This window comes from Balaenoptera acutorostrata, chromosome 11 (assembly GCF_949987535.1).
Source record: "Balaenoptera acutorostrata chromosome 11, mBalAcu1.1, whole genome shotgun sequence".
Taxonomy (NCBI): domain Eukaryota; kingdom Metazoa; phylum Chordata; class Mammalia; order Artiodactyla; family Balaenopteridae; genus Balaenoptera; species Balaenoptera acutorostrata.
This window is the reverse complement of record NC_080074.1, coordinates 65,293,596-65,312,684: the sequence shown is the minus strand read 5'-3', so window position 1 is coordinate 65,312,684 and position 19,089 is coordinate 65,293,596. Positions and strand designations below refer to the sequence as shown.

The 19,089-nt window shown below is 56.5% G+C and overlaps 1 protein-coding gene across 1 annotated transcript in view; it reads right to left on the bottom strand.

The window, feature by feature from the left end:
- Positions 1-18,007, bottom strand: part of FAIM2 (Fas apoptotic inhibitory molecule 2) — a 33,841-nt gene extending 15,834 nt beyond the window's left edge. The window contains exons 1-11 of the mRNA XM_007179329.3: positions 17,827-18,007; positions 14,339-14,534; positions 11,545-11,648; positions 11,070-11,134; positions 10,553-10,606; positions 4,721-4,771; positions 4,347-4,386; positions 3,814-3,851; positions 3,189-3,276; positions 2,805-2,900; positions 1,069-1,122 (exon numbers count right to left, since the gene is read on the bottom strand). Of these exons, the coding sequence (XP_007179391.1) occupies positions 1,069-1,122; positions 2,805-2,900; positions 3,189-3,276; positions 3,814-3,851; positions 4,347-4,386; positions 4,721-4,771; positions 10,553-10,606; positions 11,070-11,134; positions 11,545-11,648; positions 14,339-14,534; positions 17,827-17,841 (801 nt within the window). The 5' untranslated portion in view covers positions 17,842-18,007. The remainder of the gene's footprint in view (positions 1-1,068; positions 1,123-2,804; positions 2,901-3,188; positions 3,277-3,813; positions 3,852-4,346; positions 4,387-4,720; positions 4,772-10,552; positions 10,607-11,069; positions 11,135-11,544; positions 11,649-14,338; positions 14,535-17,826) is intronic.
- Between the last annotated feature and the right edge of the window lie 1,082 nt (positions 18,008-19,089).

Below are 19,089 nucleotides of genomic sequence, written 5' to 3'. Positions count from 1 at the left end.
TCTCTGCTCATAGTTCTGACCCCCTATTTTCCCCCCATCTCTGCTCCCCCACTCTGTCAGCCATAAGCCTCTGGAACCTGTGATGAAGCCCAGAACTCTGACCAGACTGAGTTGAGCTGAAAACACCAGGGAGGGAGAGGAGAGTCTGGTCACTGCTCCCTCTGGCAGTGGATGTTTACCTTGGATGCCACCCCCGCCCCCCGCAAGAAGATGTCACCAACACACGCTTGCCCTGGAGCACCATCACATTTAGGTGCTGGCAGCCCACTGAGCAAAGGGCCTGTGTTGGGCTGCTCTAGGAAGACATCTGCCCCTGGTCACCTTCCATCTCCTGGGCATCTGCCTCCAGCCACCCCACTCCCTTCCCCACCTAGCCTCAGACCCTGAGTGGGGCTCTGGGGCCATCTGTGCATATTCCCAGTCTAACCCTCCACTTCCTAGGAAGCTGTATGCTGTCTGCAAGTCATCTAAAGTCTCTGAGCTTCAGGCTCCTCATCTTAATCTGAGAACAATAGAACCTAGTTTATAGAGTTATGGTTAGGATTCAGTATATGTGCAGAGCTTGCTGTGGGAGAAGCAAGTGCTCAATAAATACCAGCTATCATTGTTATCACAACCATAATCATCATCATTAACACTCTCAGTTTGGTGAGGACAGCCAAGGACAAGCTCAATCTAAGTGCATCTGTCACAGGGTACCTGGAATCTCCCCTGCTCCAAGAAGCCTTCCCAGATTACTCCCAGCAGAGCAAGGACTAACTTAGTCAATGCGGCTGGGACACCCTCACTCTCCCACTCCCACAGGCAGCACTGAACCTCCCCAGGAGCCAGGGGTACCTCTTCCCAGCTCTGTCTAAAGCGTCAATCCTGTTGTTACAAGCTTCCTTGCCCCTCTGCCCAGGTCAGCTGGTCTGTCTTAGAGACCTGAGCAGCACTGAGCCCCTCTGCGCCCACTGGTCCTTCACAAGGGTTCAGAGAAGAGGACTATGAGGAAGATAGGGATGGTGGAGGGGCCTGAGGAGATGGTGGGAGGCTGAGAAGGCAGGGTCCCCAGGAGGCCACACTCACCAACGTAAACACGCCTGCTCCCAGCACGGCATACACGGCATGCAGCCAGGGCACCTGCGGGGCAGACAAAAAATGGGCTCAAGGATGGCGAGATGGGCAGTGCGGCAGAGGGGCAGGGAGAAGGGATCAGTCCGAGAATGGAGGGTGTGGGACAGACCTCCCCAGTGAGGGCCCCCTCTCACCCCCCCAAACCCAGCCCCAGACTGAGAGGTCCTTAATCCCCTGTGTGCTCACGGTGGGTGGGGGAGCCCCAGGATAACAGTGATCCTGGAGGGGCTGGCAGCGGAGGTCCAGACGGGCCAGCACTTCTTTCCTCCACACACAGCCCCAGGCTCAGGCTGGCCCAGGGCAACTCATCCTATGGGGTCCCTGCCATCCTCCCAGCCTGGGTCTGGCCTGAGGCTGCGCCCTTCTCCCAGTGTGGACTCATCCCTGTGCTGTCTGTCCCCATGTCGGGAGCTTCCTGGCTCTGCCTGTGTGGGTAAAGGGGCTCAGGTAGAAGGGGACAAAGACTTAGGCCCAGGGGTTGGGGGGGGCATCTGGCATCCCTGCCAGCTGTGCTTGATGGGATTGCCTGCAGAGGCTGGAACAGCACCCCTTCCCAACCTCTTTCCCCACCCCCCCAGGCCTCAGGGGCACCCAGCTGAGTGCGGGAACCTTGCAAGAGGTGTCAAACCAGCCGTGCCCTCTGAAGAGCCTTCCCCCAGAAGATTCCTGGAAACATAGGCATTCCATCAGCCTGACCCGGGTCAACAAAGGGTTCTTTGAAGCTCTGGGGCCCCTTCCTGTACCCCGCCCCTCCCATCCTAGATACACAGAGGGCCCCCAGGCCAGCTCCGGCTCCTCCCTTCGTCAACAGGATCCTGGGAAGAGCCAAGGAAATGCCAGAACCAATCCTGACGTTCTGGACTGGGAGGCAATAACCTGGGGCTGGGCAGCATGGGGTAGGGAGGGGGAGTGAGGAATACTGCTCTCAGCCTGGCAGAGTGGGGGACCCCCGTACTAGAGGTAGCTAAGAGGAGCCCGCGGCAGGTACAAGCCGTGAGCCCTCAGCATGGGTCCAACAGCTGCTCTCTTGGGTTCCCAGGGTTCAAACCCCCTCCTGTGATGCCCTCAGTCTGCCCCTTCTCCACCTGCAGCAGCCTGAGTGCCTGGAATGGGTCACTGAGCCCTGAGCAGTCTTAGTGGGATGTCCCAGGCAGGCCGGACACTTCTTAAAGAGCTGAGATTCAGCTGTCCCCACGGACACCCTCATGAGGCAGGGGTATGCTCGGAGCCCCACTGTCCCATTTCCCGCCTGCCTGGACAGCCAGATCCTGCCTCTCTGGACTTGACTGATCCCCCAAGAGTCCCAGGAAGCCCTTCCTCAGGGCTCCTCTGGGCCTGGTGGCCCCATGGAGCTCCGGAGCCCCCTCCCTGGCCTAGGGTTTAAGTGATCCGAGCCCTCCCCCTCAGCCTCACCTCCCCCCTAGTGGAGAAGATGGGAAAGGTGAAGCGGATGTGGCTTGTGGAGTGGGCAGGTGCCCAGACCTGTCAAGAAAAGCCTCGCTTCGTTGTTTGCTTACACTGCCAACCAGCCCAGGGCAGGTGCCAGGAGAGGCAGGACAGGATGGCAGGCTGTGAGCCCTTGGCTCCCGGCCTTCCCTGGAGGGTGTAGGAGGAAACAGCACCCTCGGGCCAGCAGTCCCCGCCCCCCTCCATCCCCGTGGGGCCGGCTGGGAGACCTGGAGACTCACGTATTGGAAGGGCAGGAGGATGGCCAGGATGAGGCCACTGAAGAAGAGAGTCATGAGCAGCACGAAGAGCACACCCTGGCAGGACGTGAAGTCAAACTGCAGGGATGGGATGGGCGTCAGCTGCCGGGCCCCTCAGGCCTGCACAGAGCGGCTTGGCGTTCCTGGGGGCCCCGGCTGGGCAGTGTGCTGGCCTGAAGGCCGAGGCCCCGGCAGCAGGCCACCTTCCTGTGCTCACCCCAGAACCCGGCGTTCCTCCCCCTCCCATCCCAGGTGGCCTCCCCAGACACTACTCATGCCTTTTACCTTCCCCAGCTGGGGAATCCAAGCTTGGAGCCCCCCCCCCCACGCCCCAACCTTCCTCAGCCCGCAGGCCCCAGGGCTGACCTTGGTCTGGAAGCTAAAGACGGTGACCGAGAGGCAGACGAGGGCCGTGATACCCAGGCACAGCAGCACAGATGTGGTGTTGTAGTAGCTGCAGGATGGGCAGGCCAGGGGGTCGGCTTCGGGGCAGGGCTTCTGGTCTCCCCTCGCCCTCCTCCCAGGCCCTCCCCCTTCTGCCAGGACCTGATCCCACAACTTCTGGCCCCCAGCCTCTCCCCTTTCCCAGGATCCCCCCTCTCTCTGCCTCCTCATCCTTTCTACTGGGACCCCCCCACCCCATCACGCTCAGACTCAAAATCCTGTTAGAAGGATCTTGAAGAGGTGGAAATGGGGGTGGGGAGGGGTTTGTGCTGGTGCCTGGAGGTGGCTTATAGGGAACTGTGTGATGGTGAACCTGGGGTCTTTTCGGCTGCAGCTTGAGAGGTGTCACCTTGCTCTCCTCCGTCTCCCACCCCCACCCACCAGCCTGGCCAGGTCCTGGAGGCAGAGTGCAGGAGGAGCGCATTCTAAGCCAACGTCTCCTGCCTGCCTGAACGCCCACCCCCCGTCCAAACGCTCCCCGGAAGGACTGTACTTGGGGCAGCTCCCCTCGGGGTGTGGCCAGCCCCCTTCCGCCTGGCCCCTTTACCTGGACAACATCCCAGTGAGGTAGGCCATGGACAGGGTCTGAAAGGAGAAGTAGGATGAGGGAATGCTGGGGGCCCAGACACCTTCAAGGGCCAGCCTGGGTCTCCACCCCTTGTGCGTACCCCTCAACTCTGAGTCTGCTTTGCTCACACACACATTTACCTCCAGGATTTCTCCCGGTGAAGGAGGTCCCAGCTGTCCCTTTCTTTTTTCTGCAGCCCTGCTCGTCCCCCTTTCTAAGATTCACACCCTCCCCCCCGGCTCTTGTTATCCATAGCTCTAGGAGTCCCCATACAAACCTCTTAAAAACAAAATCACAATGGAAAGAGAGAGTGGATGGAGTGGGGAGAGAAAGGCCATTTGGAAAGAGAGGGTGGGGTGTTTTTGCAGAAGAAGTGGGGTGAAAATACCCCTGCCTCCCCCAGTGACCTCACATTGGCTATCTCCAACTCCTAGCCCTCGAAGCTCACCCTTCAACCCTCCTCCCTCCATCCCCACTCAGCATCTGTCCCCAGACACTCCCACATCACTTACAAAGATGGTCAGGAGGATCAGGTTCCAGGGGAAATGCCTCCTGTAAGGCAAGCCACCGAGTTCAGAGGAGAGTTGGGGGGTGCCTGCAGCACAGGCTGGGTCATGCTGTACGAGGGCTCTCCGACAAACTCATCCCCACTCCCCGGAGCTTCTTCCTTCAGCCACATCCCCGTGTGCCCCCATCTGTGCCTTCACCCTCCCCCCACCTCTGAGGTGCCAAGTAAAGGAGGGAGGGGCAGGCCTGCCTGATGGAGCCCAGAGAAGGATGGGGCCCTCTTAGGGGTGCACTGGTGGCGAGCAGGACTGGGGCCAGAACTTCCAAGGTCCTGCTCATGTTCCCACAAGCCATGTTGCTCCTCAAGCCATCATCATACCTGGGTCCAGAACAGCAGGCCAGGGTCAGGTAGGTCGCAAAGAAGACAGCGCTGTGAGAGACAGATGGATGGGTGAGCTGGTCCTCCCTGAAGGCCCTCCACCAAGTCCCCTGCTCATTCCACTCTCTGCCACCCCTGCCCACAGGGCACTAAGCAGGGTGCCACGGGGCAGGGGCAGGGGTTGGTTAAGCGCACGATCATCTTAGAACCTTGCAATGGGCAGGGTGATGGTATAATTCCAAAAGAAAGGAAGGGGAATAAGATGAGCCTGCTTCTAGAAATACTGAATCTTGGTTGCCATGTGATAGTTAACCACCCAATGCAAAGTGGTTCCCCCCAGACAATATCTTATTACTTATATATATTTTGGAAAGCTCATATACAGTGTTCTCTATATGCCAGGCAGAGAGCTACATGCTTTATGAGTATTAGCTAATATAATCCTCATATCTTCTCTATGAAGCATGTTCTTCACTTTATAACTGAGGCACAGTGAGGTCAGATGAGTTGTCCAAGGTCACACAGCTACCACATGGCAGAGGCAGGGTTGGAACACAGGCATTCTCCTCCAGAGTCCTAGCTTATAACCACCACCCCACACTGCCTCCTTTAGGCCTTTCCCTGGCCCTGTCACTACCTACAATGATCTTGTCTGTCCTGCCAGCACCTGGCACAGCAAGAAGTGCCTGTGGCATGAATTTCTGGATCAGGTGGCCGTATCCATTGGGAAACTGGCAGGAGGCTCAGGTGGAACCCAGAGACAGGGCTTGAGGATTAAGGATCTTCTGGAGAGCAGTGGAGGTGGAGGCCAGTCCAGGAGGTGGGACATGAGGGCTGAAGACCCAAGGGTGGGGCATGCTCATGTCTACCTAGATTGGTGCCAACACCAACGCATGGTCTCCAGCTCTCAGTGTGCCCTCAACACATGGCACCTGTCATCCTTCCCCATCTCCCTCCTCGGTTCTCTCACCCATCCCCTACAGCAACAGTGCCAACCATCCTCCTTCATCTGCAAACCTCCCAGGCTGCCTCACTCTCCTGCCTGGTCTGGCCTGATGTGTCGCAGAAAGATTCGAGAGGAGGTGGGGCTCCACTGGCTCCCTGCCTGCCGCCTGCAAACATCACGTCATGCATCTATGTGTCCTTCCTCCTGTCCCTCCTTCCATCCCAGGTGAATCCCCCCAAGCCTCTGGGTCCCACACCCTCCACTGCCCTGCCATCGACTGCTACATCTTCTCCCTCACAAACCTCCTCAGCTGTTCTCCATCTTTAAACAACATCTTTCCCAGCTCCAGCTACTGCCACTTTATCCACCCTCACAGCCAAGCTTCTTGAAAAAGTTGTCTCCACTCACGGCACCTTCTCCATCTCACAATTACTCCTCAACTTAACAAACCAGCCCCTGTCCCACTTAATGAGAGCTGGCTTTGCCACATCGCTATGACCTTGTTGAGTCCAACTGACACTTGTCCATCCTTATCTGACCTGGACTTGCTGACATCTGATCTCTCTCGTTGTTTCCCTGGTTCCACAATGACACAGTCTTGGGTCCCCTCCTACCTCCCTGGTCACTCCTTCTCCATCTCCTTCAGCACAGGGTGTCTCCCATCAGACTGTCTCCCTTCATGATCCTCTTGGGTGGGCTCACTCATTCCTGGGACTCCCTTTATCAGGCAGATGCTCATGACTCACACACCATATTTCTGATCTAGAATTTCCTTCTCAACCTCAGACCTGAATAACCAACTGCCTACCGGGCAAACACGGCTGTTCAGAAACATGCCAAATGCAGCAGGTTAGAGCCAAACTTGCCCTCTTCCTTGCTCCTTCTCCTGCATCCCCTGTTGCAGAGGATGTCATGCAGCCTCCGATTCACCCAACCAGCGACCTCGGTCAGCCTTGACTCTCACCCTGCCATGCCCAACTAATCACTTGAACCTGTTGATCCTCTACCCAGGCAGTCCTCAAATCTGTCCCCTTCTCTCCATCCCCACGACCACCCTTTTAGGTCGGGTCATCTCTGTCTATCTGGTCCTTCTGCCTCCAGCCCTGCCTTCCACTCTCCAAGCTACAGGCAGATCCCATCATGTGACTCTCCTGTTTAAAATTCCAAAGACCTGGTGATGCCCTGCGTGATCCACCCCCGCCTACCTCTCCAGCTCATCCCGCACCACACTCCGCCCCTCCATCTACCCTCTCATTGCCCTCTGCACCCTCACAGTGTGCCCACCGCTCTCTGCCCCTGCTGGAAAGGACCGACTGGCGAGGATGCCTGGGGCTGAGGTTGGCGGGGCTTCCTCTGTGCACCACGGGCATAACTCAACCAAAGCCTGCAGCCCACACCCCACGGGTCTGCTCATCTGATCCCCACCCAGATGTAGCATCTGGAACAACCTAGCGTCCAACCCAGGGCCTGGCACGGGTTAGGCGATCTTTAAATATTTCTGGATGAAATGTGGAAGCACAGGGAATGTAGGGGCTGAGACAAGCCTATTGGATTTGGTGAACAGGAGCCCTCCATCTTCACCCTCTCCTATTCTTCAGTGGTTCTCAAATGATGAATCACTGCTGTCGCAGTGACGGAGGGGTTCTCAGTGCCAGGGCCAGGGCTGCAGGCCATCCTGCTCCATGAAGAACAGCGGAGTCGTCCTGCCCCAGTTGTTAAGAAATACCCCAGCATCTGCTCTCTTTTGGGCTCCCTTGAGTCACCAGTCACTTCGACAAAAATAACAATAATAATAATACCCTTGTCTATGTGTATCCTGGGTGTGGGGCCTGTCTCCCTGGCCAGACTGGAAGCCTCCTGAGGGCAGGGCCCAGCCTCCTTTTCTCTCTGGTCCAGAGCTCCTCAACCCTCAAGACAAGTGGTCGGGAGGAAGGGCAGAGGGACGGATGACCTGGAGCGTATGGGGCAGTTTGGGAGGCTGACCCTCGCATTTCACATCCCAGCTCTGCCACCGCTATCGTGTGACCTTGAACAGCTACTTAACTGCAGAGCTCCAGCTTCCTGCTTTGTAAAACGGGAATACTGGTACCAACTCACTGGGCTGTAGCGAGGACTGAATGAGAGCATGCAGTCCAGCCTTGAGCACAGGGCCTGGCACTGGGTAGGGACCTGAAGATGGGAGTTGTTATTATTATAACTAGAACCTGGCTAACTGACAGCTTCCTGGAGAGGCTCGGACCCACCTCCCCCAAGTCTGGTCTCACACTTTTCCTCCTCTGTCGGTCCCCCCACCTCCACCCCACAGCCCTTACTCCTCCCCCGCACGGTAGGGAGGCCTGCAAGGCTCAGAAGGAGCAATCAGACAATAAGGCGAGAGCCCACTGAGGGAGATGATTGGGGCCTGGAGAAAGCGTGGGCTGGGGGGAGGGGGGTGGTGCTGGAAGGCTGCCATCCCAGGGAGCGAAGAATAAGTCACAGAAGAAGTGAAAGACAGACTTGCTTGTCAGAGCCTGGGCCCCAGGGCCTGAGCTAGAGCCATGGTCTGTTTACAGAATGTCAATACCGAAGCACGAGGCTTAGGTGGAGGCCAGGGTCCAAACCCAGTGTCCTCCCCCAACTTATGATGCTCCAGGACCAGTCCCAGGCTGTGGGGAGGCAGCAGAGCATGGAGGGGAAGTGCACGAGCTTCTTAATCAGAAAGACAGGGTTCAATCCTGGCTCTGCTGCTTAGGAAGCAACATCTTCTCTCTGAGCCTCAATTTTCTCACGTATAAAATGGGGATAATAACAGTATCTGCCTCGTAGGGTTGTTGTTAAGGATCAAATGAAGAATATCTGCAAATCACGTGGCACAGTGCTTCATACATAGAAAAAGACCTGTTTTATTCTTACTGCTATTAAGGGCTTGGTATTTGGAGGACGTGAGACCCACTAGGTGTCAGACCTGCTAGGTCTCAGACCCAGAGGCAGACTCAGGACTGGATAGTGACGTGGGGAGGGGGCAGGGTGGGGCAGAGCAACAGGCTGGCTTTCTAGAGAACAGGGCAGCATCTTGGTGGTGAATTCCCAAGCACCTTTAAGGCTTTGTGACGCTCCATGGAAAGCACACGGTCCATGGAAAGCACACTTCCGACTTCTCTCCACACCCACCCACCCCTGAGTCTGGGACAGCATCTGTTTTCTGCCTGGAGATGTTGAGGAGGAAGGACCTCTCACCATTCAGAGGTCAAATTCTCACACCACCCTCAGTGGGGTGGACTCTGCCCTCAATTCTAGAGCCTGCTTATTCTTGGACTGTCCCCCTGCCACCATCTGCTTAGGACACAGAGTTCCAAAGACCCTCCCGCAGGAGGCCTGATGAGGGGCCTGGGGACCACACTCCCGAGGTGGCAGGGCGCAGAGGCTGCCAGGCGGTGCTGACGTGCCGGGAGCCATGCCAACCCGCCACGGGGGCTGGCCGGGGTGGCAGTCCCTGGGGCCTCATTAGCTTTCCCCTACAGTGCCTCCCGTCCCGCAAGACGCCCGCCTCCCTGCCTGGTCTGCAGACAGGCCCTCTGTCCTGCGCCCTAAGAAAGGCTCTGGGTGTGAATGTCTCCTCCCCTGGGACCCCCAACTTGGCTGAGCTTCTCCTCCACCGCTCCGCTCCCCTGGGGAGCCCCAGAGGCCAGGATGCCTCCTTCCTGTCAGCCTTCGGCTGGCTTCTGTTAACTGGAGGCCCACTCTGGGACTGTTCTGGGCTCGGGTGGTCCAGGAGGCTCTGGGCTGAGCCTACGTTCCCACCAGATCCCCATCCAGGAACAGGCCTGGGACAGCTGTAGTGTGCAAGCTCCTTGGGTGGACATTCAGAGCCTCCACCCCAGAAGGCCTCGCAGCTCCCTGGGATGTCCCGATTCCCCTCACGGAGCCTTGCTGTGCTCTGCCAGCCTGGTCCCTAATTTACCCAATGTACCACGTGCGCTCCCACTCCCATGCTTTTGCTTAAGTCACCCCGGTCCCCAGGCCTCTTGGCTCACCCTTTGAGGCGCACCCACCGACATGGACTGAGGGCTCGCCCTCCTCTGAACGCTGCTCTTTCACAGGCTGCCTTGTATGCCCACTCCCTCCCCCTGCAGAGGCCTCCTCCCCAACAGCTCCAGTTCTGGCCTGGGCTCACAGTGGGTGCTGAAGGAGACTTTGCTGACAGTAGTTCTGCTTTGAACAGGGTGGTCTGGCCTGGAAGTATCCAGAATGACTCCTTAATTGCCCACATAGGAGGGTCAGAATAACCTCTCAAGTTACCTGCTACGTTCCTTAAAGAGTATAGGACAAGCAAGAGCCAACTGCTCGAGGGGAAGGGAGTCGGCCAAGCAGAGGGATTAAGAGTACAAGCGTCAACCTGAATCTTGGGTTTGAATCCCAGCTCTACCACTGCCTACCTGTGTGACCTTGGGCAAATTACTCAACCTCTCTGAGACTTAGTTTTCTGAGGAGTGAATGCAACACTGCACATCAAGCACGTAGAACAATGCCCAGCCCTTATTAGGCACTTTATAAGTGGTAGCTCTTATGATTAATAATTCACAAGCATTAATAACAACTATGTTAATATTGAGTAGCAACATTATCATTAGTGTGGGCCAAGGTGTTCCAGCCCCCCTTCTCCTCCAGGCCAAGGTCTGGGTCTCCCTAGCCAGTTCCACCCTTCCCTCCTTGTGCAGGCACCAGAACCAACGCCCATCTCCTCCCCTCCCCCTCAGCTCTAAACACCCCAGAAGGCCCCTTCTGGCCATGCTCTTGTGAGGCAGTTCCTATGGGATGGGGAGAGGTCATGGGCTGGGATTCTGTCAGCGGAGATTTCCCACCTTGGCTGCGGAGGGTGTTCTGGGAAGGGGCCTGGGTATACTTACTAGGATGCCCAGTACCAGCCTGGGTTGGCCTGGACATAGTCCTTAACGGGGTCACTGCAGAGAAGGGAGGGAGAGAGAATCAGAATTTACCCTCTGTCTCCATTTCTGGTTCAACATCTGCACCTGCCCCCCACCCCCCACCCTGCCTGCCAGTTCACAGGACTTGAGAGGAAGAAAGGAGAGACCACACCCCTGGTGGGGGAGGGAGCTCCAGCCACAGTCTCCCAGTCTCGGGCTGAGACTTGGATGCGCCCAGGTGTAGGGCTGCTGCATCTGAGAGGAACGACTGCTTCACAGACACCTGCAGGCCCAGAAAGCACAGGGCCACCCCCTGCTGGACAGAGGACCCCTCCCTGTGCGCGGTCCAAGGTTCTTCCCAGCATGAGGTGGGCCGCTGCCCTGCACCAACATCTTCAGGCAGACGGTCCTAAGAACAGTCTGACTCTGGACCCTCCTCCCCAGGCCGAGACCCGGTGCCACCACCCGTGGAACGTGCTGGTCCACACAGCCAACTCACCAGAAGGTAAAGAGAGCCACGACACCCAAGGTCACCAGCAGCTGGATCAGCAGAATGGTATAGACCTGGGGGTGAGAGGGGGGTTCCGCTCAGCTTGGGGGGCCCTGTTGGAGGCCAGGGAGGCTCAAGCCCCCAGCAAGGCTCAGGGAGACCCCAACTTCCTGGCGACTCTATCTACCCTCCAGACCCGCATCCTGGGCCTTCCACCCTCCTTCTTAGGGGGCATTGGAATGAATCCAGGACAAGGCGAAAGGACAGCAAAGATGCTCCAGAGCCCACACCCATGGGATCTGGAGAGAAGAGACCACGTGTTCAGCCGCAGCAGGGGGCAGTGGGCACTCCAACTTCCCAGTAGGTGTGGGATCACAAGGATGGGGAGAGGGATGGCCTCTGGGCAGGAGACCGGGCCAGCGGCTTCTCGAGAGGATCCCCCCACCCAGCTTCCCAGTCTGGGAGAGTTGGGGGAGGCAGTTACCTTTCTGATGAAGACTCTGCGAACGTTCTGGTCGTCCCAACTGAAGGTGGTGAAGAGCTCATGGTCTCCAGTGGGGAAACCACTCTCATAGCTAGAGCTGCTGCCTAGGTGGGCAGGGAGGGCCATGAGCGCTCCCACACACATAAACCCCACCCCCAACGGCTCAGAGCTACCTTTCGTCAGACTGGTTTTCCGGACCAGGCAAAGCCCTTCTCTCCAGCCCCATTCTCAAACCTCCTGCCCCACCCCATCCCATCCCATCCCACAGAGATCCCAGATCTCTCCCAGGTTGCCCCTCACCTTTCCTGTTCCGAGTCTGAGAAGGAACTGTCATCTCCCCTTCCCAACCCAAGTGCGGGCTCCCTGGGGCCCAAGCTCTGCCATACAAATGTGGCCCTTCCCCCTTGTGCCCCCCATCCCCCTTCCTGGACATTCTGGCTCCCTTGTGGTTGAGAATCAGAGAAGGACAGCCACTCCCCCGGGGCTACCTCACACATTCCAGAGTCAAAGGTCCTACCCCGGCTTGCTCTGAGGCCCCGGGGGTGGGAACTGGGGACTCATTGGTGGGGTGGACCTGCTGGTGCTCCAGCTGGGAACCAGAGATGGGGGGAGGCTGGAGGGGAAATAGAGCCAGGACAAGGGCAAGAAGTGGCGTGTGGGTGTGGGTGAAGTTTGGGGGCCTGGTCCCAGAACTCAGGCTTTCGGAAGGGCATGGGCTCTGTAAGCAAACACGTGGATCCCTCCCCAAGACTGACTAGCTGTGTGACCTTGAGCAAGTCACCAGCCTTCTTTGCCTCTTCTGTGATATGGGTTGGTGATATCCACCTCATGGGGATGAAATGAGATAAAAGTGAAAGCTCTGTGCCTGATGCTGACGACACCACCCTCTCTCTTTCATCCCTCGTCTGGGTCATTCCTAAGGCCTCAGATGTGTCCGCTCTGGTCTCCACCATCCCTGCCAGTTCTCCATGACCTTCCCCTCCACAGCAATAGCCTGTCTTGGTCTTTCAAATCTGACCTCGGCACTGTCCTGCTTCAAACTCTTTGATGGCTCCTCACTGCCTTTTACTCAAGTTCAAGTTCCTTAACAAAGCCTCCTCAGCCTCCCACGAGCCCTCCAGCCCCACTGCACACTACTCCCTTCTACTTTCCTCCAGCCTGACTATATTTTTTTCAGTAATGTGCTCTCTTGCTTCTAGGCCCCTGCACATTCTTTCTTTCAGCCTTGGACACTCATTTTCCCACCTCTTCACCAAGCTAATACATGCCATCTTTCAGGACTACCCTCATGGATACCCCTTCCTCCAGGAAGTCTTCCCTGACTGTCAGGCGGGTTAGCTGAACTGCCAAGGCCTCCATCACTGCCTTTCACCATGTGGTAATCATCCATTTACTTGTCTACACTGTCAGCTCTGTGAGGGAAGGGCTTGCAAATCAATGCATCCCCAGAAATTAGCTCAGTGCCAGACACGGTGCCTGGTGCACGCTTAGTAAATGTTTGTTACATGCTGACTGAAATGAGCTGCTTTCCTCTGCCCTGACAGTTCATTGGAAAACATTCCTTAAGGCAGCCAGTCCTGGCAACCAGGATATGGGAAATGAGGAAGAGGGAGGGAGGTGGACCCACTGCCAACCTGGGGCTTGGAGACCCTAAACCTCTTATCCTTCACTCCTTCACATTCTGTCCACGTCCCCCACCAAAGCCCAAATGGCCAGGCCACAGAGGGGGAGAAAAGGAGAGAAAAAGCAGTCCTGTGGGTGTCAGGGGCAGGAGGAAGAGCTCCCATGAACACCAGACCTTCAAAGGCCCTCCAGTAGGTCACGGTGGGGTGGGTCTGCTTGGGTTTGGGCCGAGGGGCTTTGTGGTGGGAGGTGTGGACCATGGTGGCTGCTCCTTGTGAGTAGAGACTGTCTGAGGCATTGTCCCCGGGATGCCTTCTAGAATTCTGCTGGGGGTGGGGGTGGGGTGACAAGGTGGGGGAGGGGGTCGAGGGGCTGCTGAGGGAGGCCGAAGGGGCTGAGGAAGACTTCCCTGCAGCTTGCGGGAGCTGTACGTTCCCAGCCCTGAGGCAAAGCTCCCACAGGCTGCCACACCCAACAGAGGGGCCCCCACTGGCCATGATTCTTAGTCTGCAAGGAGCTGGTGTAAGCCACAGCGGGTCGGCCTAGGAACTGTGCCTGGCCGTGAGGGACGCTAAGGCTGGCATCCACACACCTGCCCCACATCGTGCTCTCCCGCCCCCAGTTAAGGCCTGGGGGAGGGTAGAGAGACAAGGAGAGTGATGGGTGAAGTGGATCCTCAGGCCCCCGCCCTAAACAACCCTGGGGCCTCCAGGGGGACAGGTTTCAGATCAGCCAGCATGTCAGCAAACTGTACCCACACTCCCAGGGAGCCAGCCCCAGCTGAGGCCACAGTTAGCTGTAGCCTTGTACTACTCCTTCCTGTGTCCACTCTGACCTCTCTCACTCCCTCTCTGCATCCCTTTCTTCTAGACCAGCCCCTGGTTTTTCTTCCCCATCTGTCCCCTCTTTTTGCCCTAGCTTGGTGACTTGAAAAAGCCCCTCTTCCCCATCCAAGAGAACTATGACTGCAGAAACTGTATCACTCCTTCTTCACGGAGCTCTCCTTGCCCTACCCTCAGAACAGTCCTCCAAATCCCAAGCCTTTGACATCAGAGCCTCATACAACAACCACACAGTGTGTCTATTTCTGGGCAACTTCTTCCTACGCAGGTTTTCCATCTGGGCCCACCACTCCCCCTGATGCTCCAGCCACCCAGGAGCTGAGACTTACTAGGGTCCACATAGGCCCAGCTGGGGTGGAGAGGCACAGCCGAGGGGGCTGGTGGGAAGACTCCTGCCTTCAGCCCCTCCCCAGAGGTGGCCTCCTCGTAGGAGGGTGGGGCCGAAGGCACTGCTGGGGCCTCCTTCTTCTCACCATTCGCCTGCTGCTGCCCCTCTGTCCCGGGGGCCTTGTTAGCCACAGAGAGCTGTGGAGTAGAGGCAGAGAGAGACAGTCACCGGGGAGAGGGCACCTTCTAAGTCCTCTTCCCCAGCCCCTCAATTTCTGGAACTTCCATGGGTATTTTCTCACCTGCACTAGGAACGGCGGTGGTGCAGACAAGAATCTCCCTATTTTATGTGGGGTATATATACAATGGAATATTATTCAGCCTTAAAAAAGAAGGAATGCCTGTCATTTGCAACAACATGGATGAACCTGGAGGACATCACGCTAAGTGAAATAAGCCAGACACAGAAAGACAAAAACTGCAGGACCTCACTTATATGTGGAATCTAAAATTATCGAACTCGTAGAAGCACAGAGTAGAATGGTGGTTGCCAGGGTCTGGGGGGTGGGGGGAATGGGGAGATACTGGTCAAAGGGCACAAGGTTTCAGTTATGCACGATGAAAAAGTTCTGGAGATCTGATTACAGCCTGGTGATTATAGTTAACAATACTGTATTTTGTACTTGAAATTTGCTGAGAGGGTAGATCATAAGTGTTCTTGCCACACACACACACACACACACACAGAAGGTAACTGTCTGAAGTGATGGATGTGTTAACTAGCTTGATTGTGGTCATCATTCCGCAAGTTATATGTATATCAAAATATCACACACCTTAGATATATACAATTTCTATTTGTCAATTATACCCCAATAAATCTGGAAAAAAAAGAATCTCCTTATTTCACGGATGGGAGAACTGAGCTCCAGGGGGGGTCAGGGCTGGCCAGGGGCACACACTGGAGCTGGGATAAGAACTGAGGAAGGAGAAAATTCTTAGGAGAGCCCACCATTGGTGGTCACTGTCCCCGGGGCAGGGACTGGCTCTATATGGTTCCACCTTTTCCCTGGGGTCCAGGGAAGGGCCTGGCACAGCGTAGTAGGCCCTTAAAAGTATTACTGAATGAAAGGTCCTCTCATTGAATCTCCCTGCTACCTTGCTCACTGTATTTTGATCCCTGTTTTTAAATGAAGCAACTGAGGATCAGAGAGGAAGAATGACTCAGAGCCACACATGGCCCACCGGGCTGCAGAGCCCAGGCACCGTCCACTGGGACTGGCCTCCTTCTGCTGGGCTGCAGATGACCAAGGAGGGTGGGGATGGGAGAGCAGGGAAACAGAAAGGGGAGAGGAGAGGGAAAAAAGAGGAAGAGGGGGACTTCCCTGGCAGTCCAGTGGTGAAGACTCCATGCTTCTACTGCAGGGGGCACGGGTTCAATCCCTGGTCAGGGAACTAAGATCCCGTATGCTGTGGGCGGCGCAAACAAAAAAAAAAAAAAAAAAGAGGAAGAGGAATGGGGGCTGCAGGGGAGCAGAGGGGCAAGAGGCTCCTGGCTAAGAGTCCATTTTGGCCTCATGCTATTGGAACCTCAGCCTCTCCCTCAAACCAGAACAGAATCAGACTGTCACTGATGGAAGGGAAAGCACCTCCTCATTCAGCCCCTTCCTTCATCTTACAGATGAGGAAACTGAGGCCCAGTGGGAAATAACCCATGGCAGGTTGAAAATTCAAGTCTGTTTACACTCAGATATGGTCCCGGTTCCACAATGTGCAAGTTTAGCTTTGGTGAGAAGATAGGGGCTGGGAGGGCCCGAATGATGCCGCCAGGGAAGGGAAGATTGGGGAGGCAGGGATGGTATGAAAACTGAAACGTCACCAAAAGGATTGAACCTCAGAAAACAAACGGGATTTAGGTCTGGTTTCAAAAAGAATGAGTTAAACCTGCAGGGCCACTGAGGAAGGCTGCAAAGTTCCTTCTTTGCGGGCAGCGTCTAGCTGAGGCAGCCCAGAGATGGACGAGCACCAGAAGGTTCCTGCTTCCATCCAGCCCTGAGGATGACTGAACTGGAGGGGTCTTTTCCATCATCAGAAAGCCTGGGAGCAAGCTGGGGTGAGGGGCAGAGGAGGCAGGGGCAATACATTCACCTCAAGACAGGAAGCAGCGTCAGCAAAGTGACTGGTGGAGGTGGAGGTGGGAAATGGAGGGAGAGAATCCACAGAGCGGGGAGCTCTTCATTTTCACCATGGTGAACCCCACCCCTGCGTCCTTAGGGAAGGGCCTCAGAACCCAGGCCTGTGGGAGTAGGGCCCGGGCTCATCCCTCCTACTCCCCAACACCCTTCATCACCCAGATCAGAAGGGTCATGCCCAGGAGAATCCATTTCAGCCCACTGGAACCAAGGTTCTCTGAGCCCAGACCCAGGGCTTGTGCCTGGGAAAAGGATTATCACCTCTGACTTCAGCCCGGTCCAGATTGGTCCTCCTCACCAACAACCACCCTGCTGACCCTAGGTCCTGGCCCCCCAACATCCGGCATTACCAAGTGAAGTCTGTCCAAATGGCACGAGGTGGTATCACCCAATGACATCATTTTGAGGCCTGATGAGCTTAAAAAACAGTGAAAGGAGTGTCTGAGAGCCCAGGAAAGATGCCATTGGCTCTGAGGCTCATCTCTGAGAAAAGAAGGGGGAGTGGAGGGGAGGCCCTTCTTCTGTTTTCTCTGCCCAATCCTTAGCACCCCCAAGCAGAGGGCCAGAGGACCCTCCTTCTTTGCCCCAGGCCCTGGTGGTTGTATAATTCCACAGGCTATTGATGTTACATAACCCTACTAGGCCAGCCAAGTCTCTGCCCCAGCCCCTCCCCTACACTTCAGGCCTAAAACAGGAACAAAAAGAGAAGATGTTTTATCCGGTCCCATTCAGTCCTACGTCTGGCCAAAGCCAAAACAAAAATTAGAACATCCTGAAGCAGGGTTGCCATAGTAACCCCCCAACCACAGGGGCTGTATCCAGATATGGAATAATGACAGGGAGTTGGGTGGGGGGTGTTCTGTGAAGGGTGTAAAAGATGAGTATAATATGGTTGGGGTTGGGATTGGACAGAGTTGGGGATGCCCCATAGGGACTGCCCCTCAGGGCTCACCCTGGGGATGCGCGCACGCACACACACACACACACACACACACACACACCCCAAGCCTAAGCTGACTCCTTAAGGGGACGTGGGCGTCTGTGAAGGCTCCTGTGATGCCAGAGCAATTGGTAGAATGTAGATGGGAGGAGAGGTGAGCCTGGTGGGCAGGAAGAGGCCACAACCCATTCCTTGAAACAGGCCTTTTGGGCCTCTGACTTCAGCAAGGACCACGCAGGACCTTCGCATAAGAGCCAAGGGAGGATGCTTACAGTGGTCCTGAGAGTTTGCTTAGGATGACAGGGAGGTGGGGGAACCAGAGGATGGAGGATGATGCAGGTGGGGGAGGTGCCGGTACCTTTCCCTGTGTCATGGTGCCGTCTCTCCGGGAAGGGGTCCCTGAGGCAGGGGCGGCCGCTTGGGTCACCGCAGCCTGCCTGCGTCTCTTCCTTCCTCCGCGTGGGTTCTAGCAACATCCACTGCAGCCGGGCCAGGAGGACCGGAGCGTACCATCCAGGCGCAGGGAGGGGGGCGGGAGATGGGGGGAGGAGCGGGCCAGGGCGGGCCTGGAGGCTGCGGCGGAGGCCTCTGCGGATTTGCAAGCGGAAGAGGAGGAGGCGGCGCACAGCACTTTCCTCCCGCCCCCTCCTTCCTGGTATCCTCACCCCTCAGGGACCAGGCAGCTCTGCGCTGCGGAACTGCCCAAGTGGATGGGTCCAAGCGGGCGGGAGGAGGCGCCGGGAGTCCGTGACACCCGACCAGCTGATGCTGCCTGCCTGTAACTGGAGCTGGGTGTCAGGGCCTTATCTCTCCACCATCTTTGCCGCTGACAGGCTCCGTTGTACCTCTGCCTGTTTCCCCTCCCTCTTTGGATGCGGCCCTGGTTTCTCCATCACCACCTCCCCTCTCATCATCTCTCTTTCGTCATTCACGCTGGAGTGGGAAAAGTCTCCGATGTCTTGTCTACCCTACTGGCTTCTAAAAGTCCCCCTGGGCCCTAAGTTCCTGTGGGCCTTTGGGCAAGCCATGTGGGCACCTCTCCTTGCCTCCCTTTTCTCACCTGTGAAATGGGAGCAAGAGGCCCCTCCCTACCTTGTCACAGAGACATGGGGCTGGGAGGATGCAGCTTCTATTTTCTTCAACCCTGCTGGCACGTTTTACCAGATCTTTCTGGAGAGGCCTCTAGGTCTGTCTCAAAACCTCTCCAACCCCCTACACTGCTCCCTTTTTGCCTCCATTCTCAGCCTCCACCACCCCTGTATCCATCTCCTCCTCATTCCAGAGCCTGTCCCACCCCCTTTCCCAGTCTTATCCTTGGGACTCGGCCATCACCGGGCCTTGTTTTCTGCAGTTGCTGCAGTGTTACCGTGGGATTTGCAATCTCAAGAGCTGGGCTCGAGTCCCAATTTAGTCACCCACTGGCCGTGTGACTTTGACAAAGCCTTAACCTCTCTGAGCTGCAGCATCTCCTATGGAAAGGAGGATAACAGCGGAGCTCTGTCCATCCTAGATTAACTGTGAGACACAGGGGTTATGATGGTGGAAGCACACTGAAGACCACAAAGGGTTGTGAGTATTTGAGTTATTATTATTTGAGGAATCTCCTGGAGCTGCCCCAGGG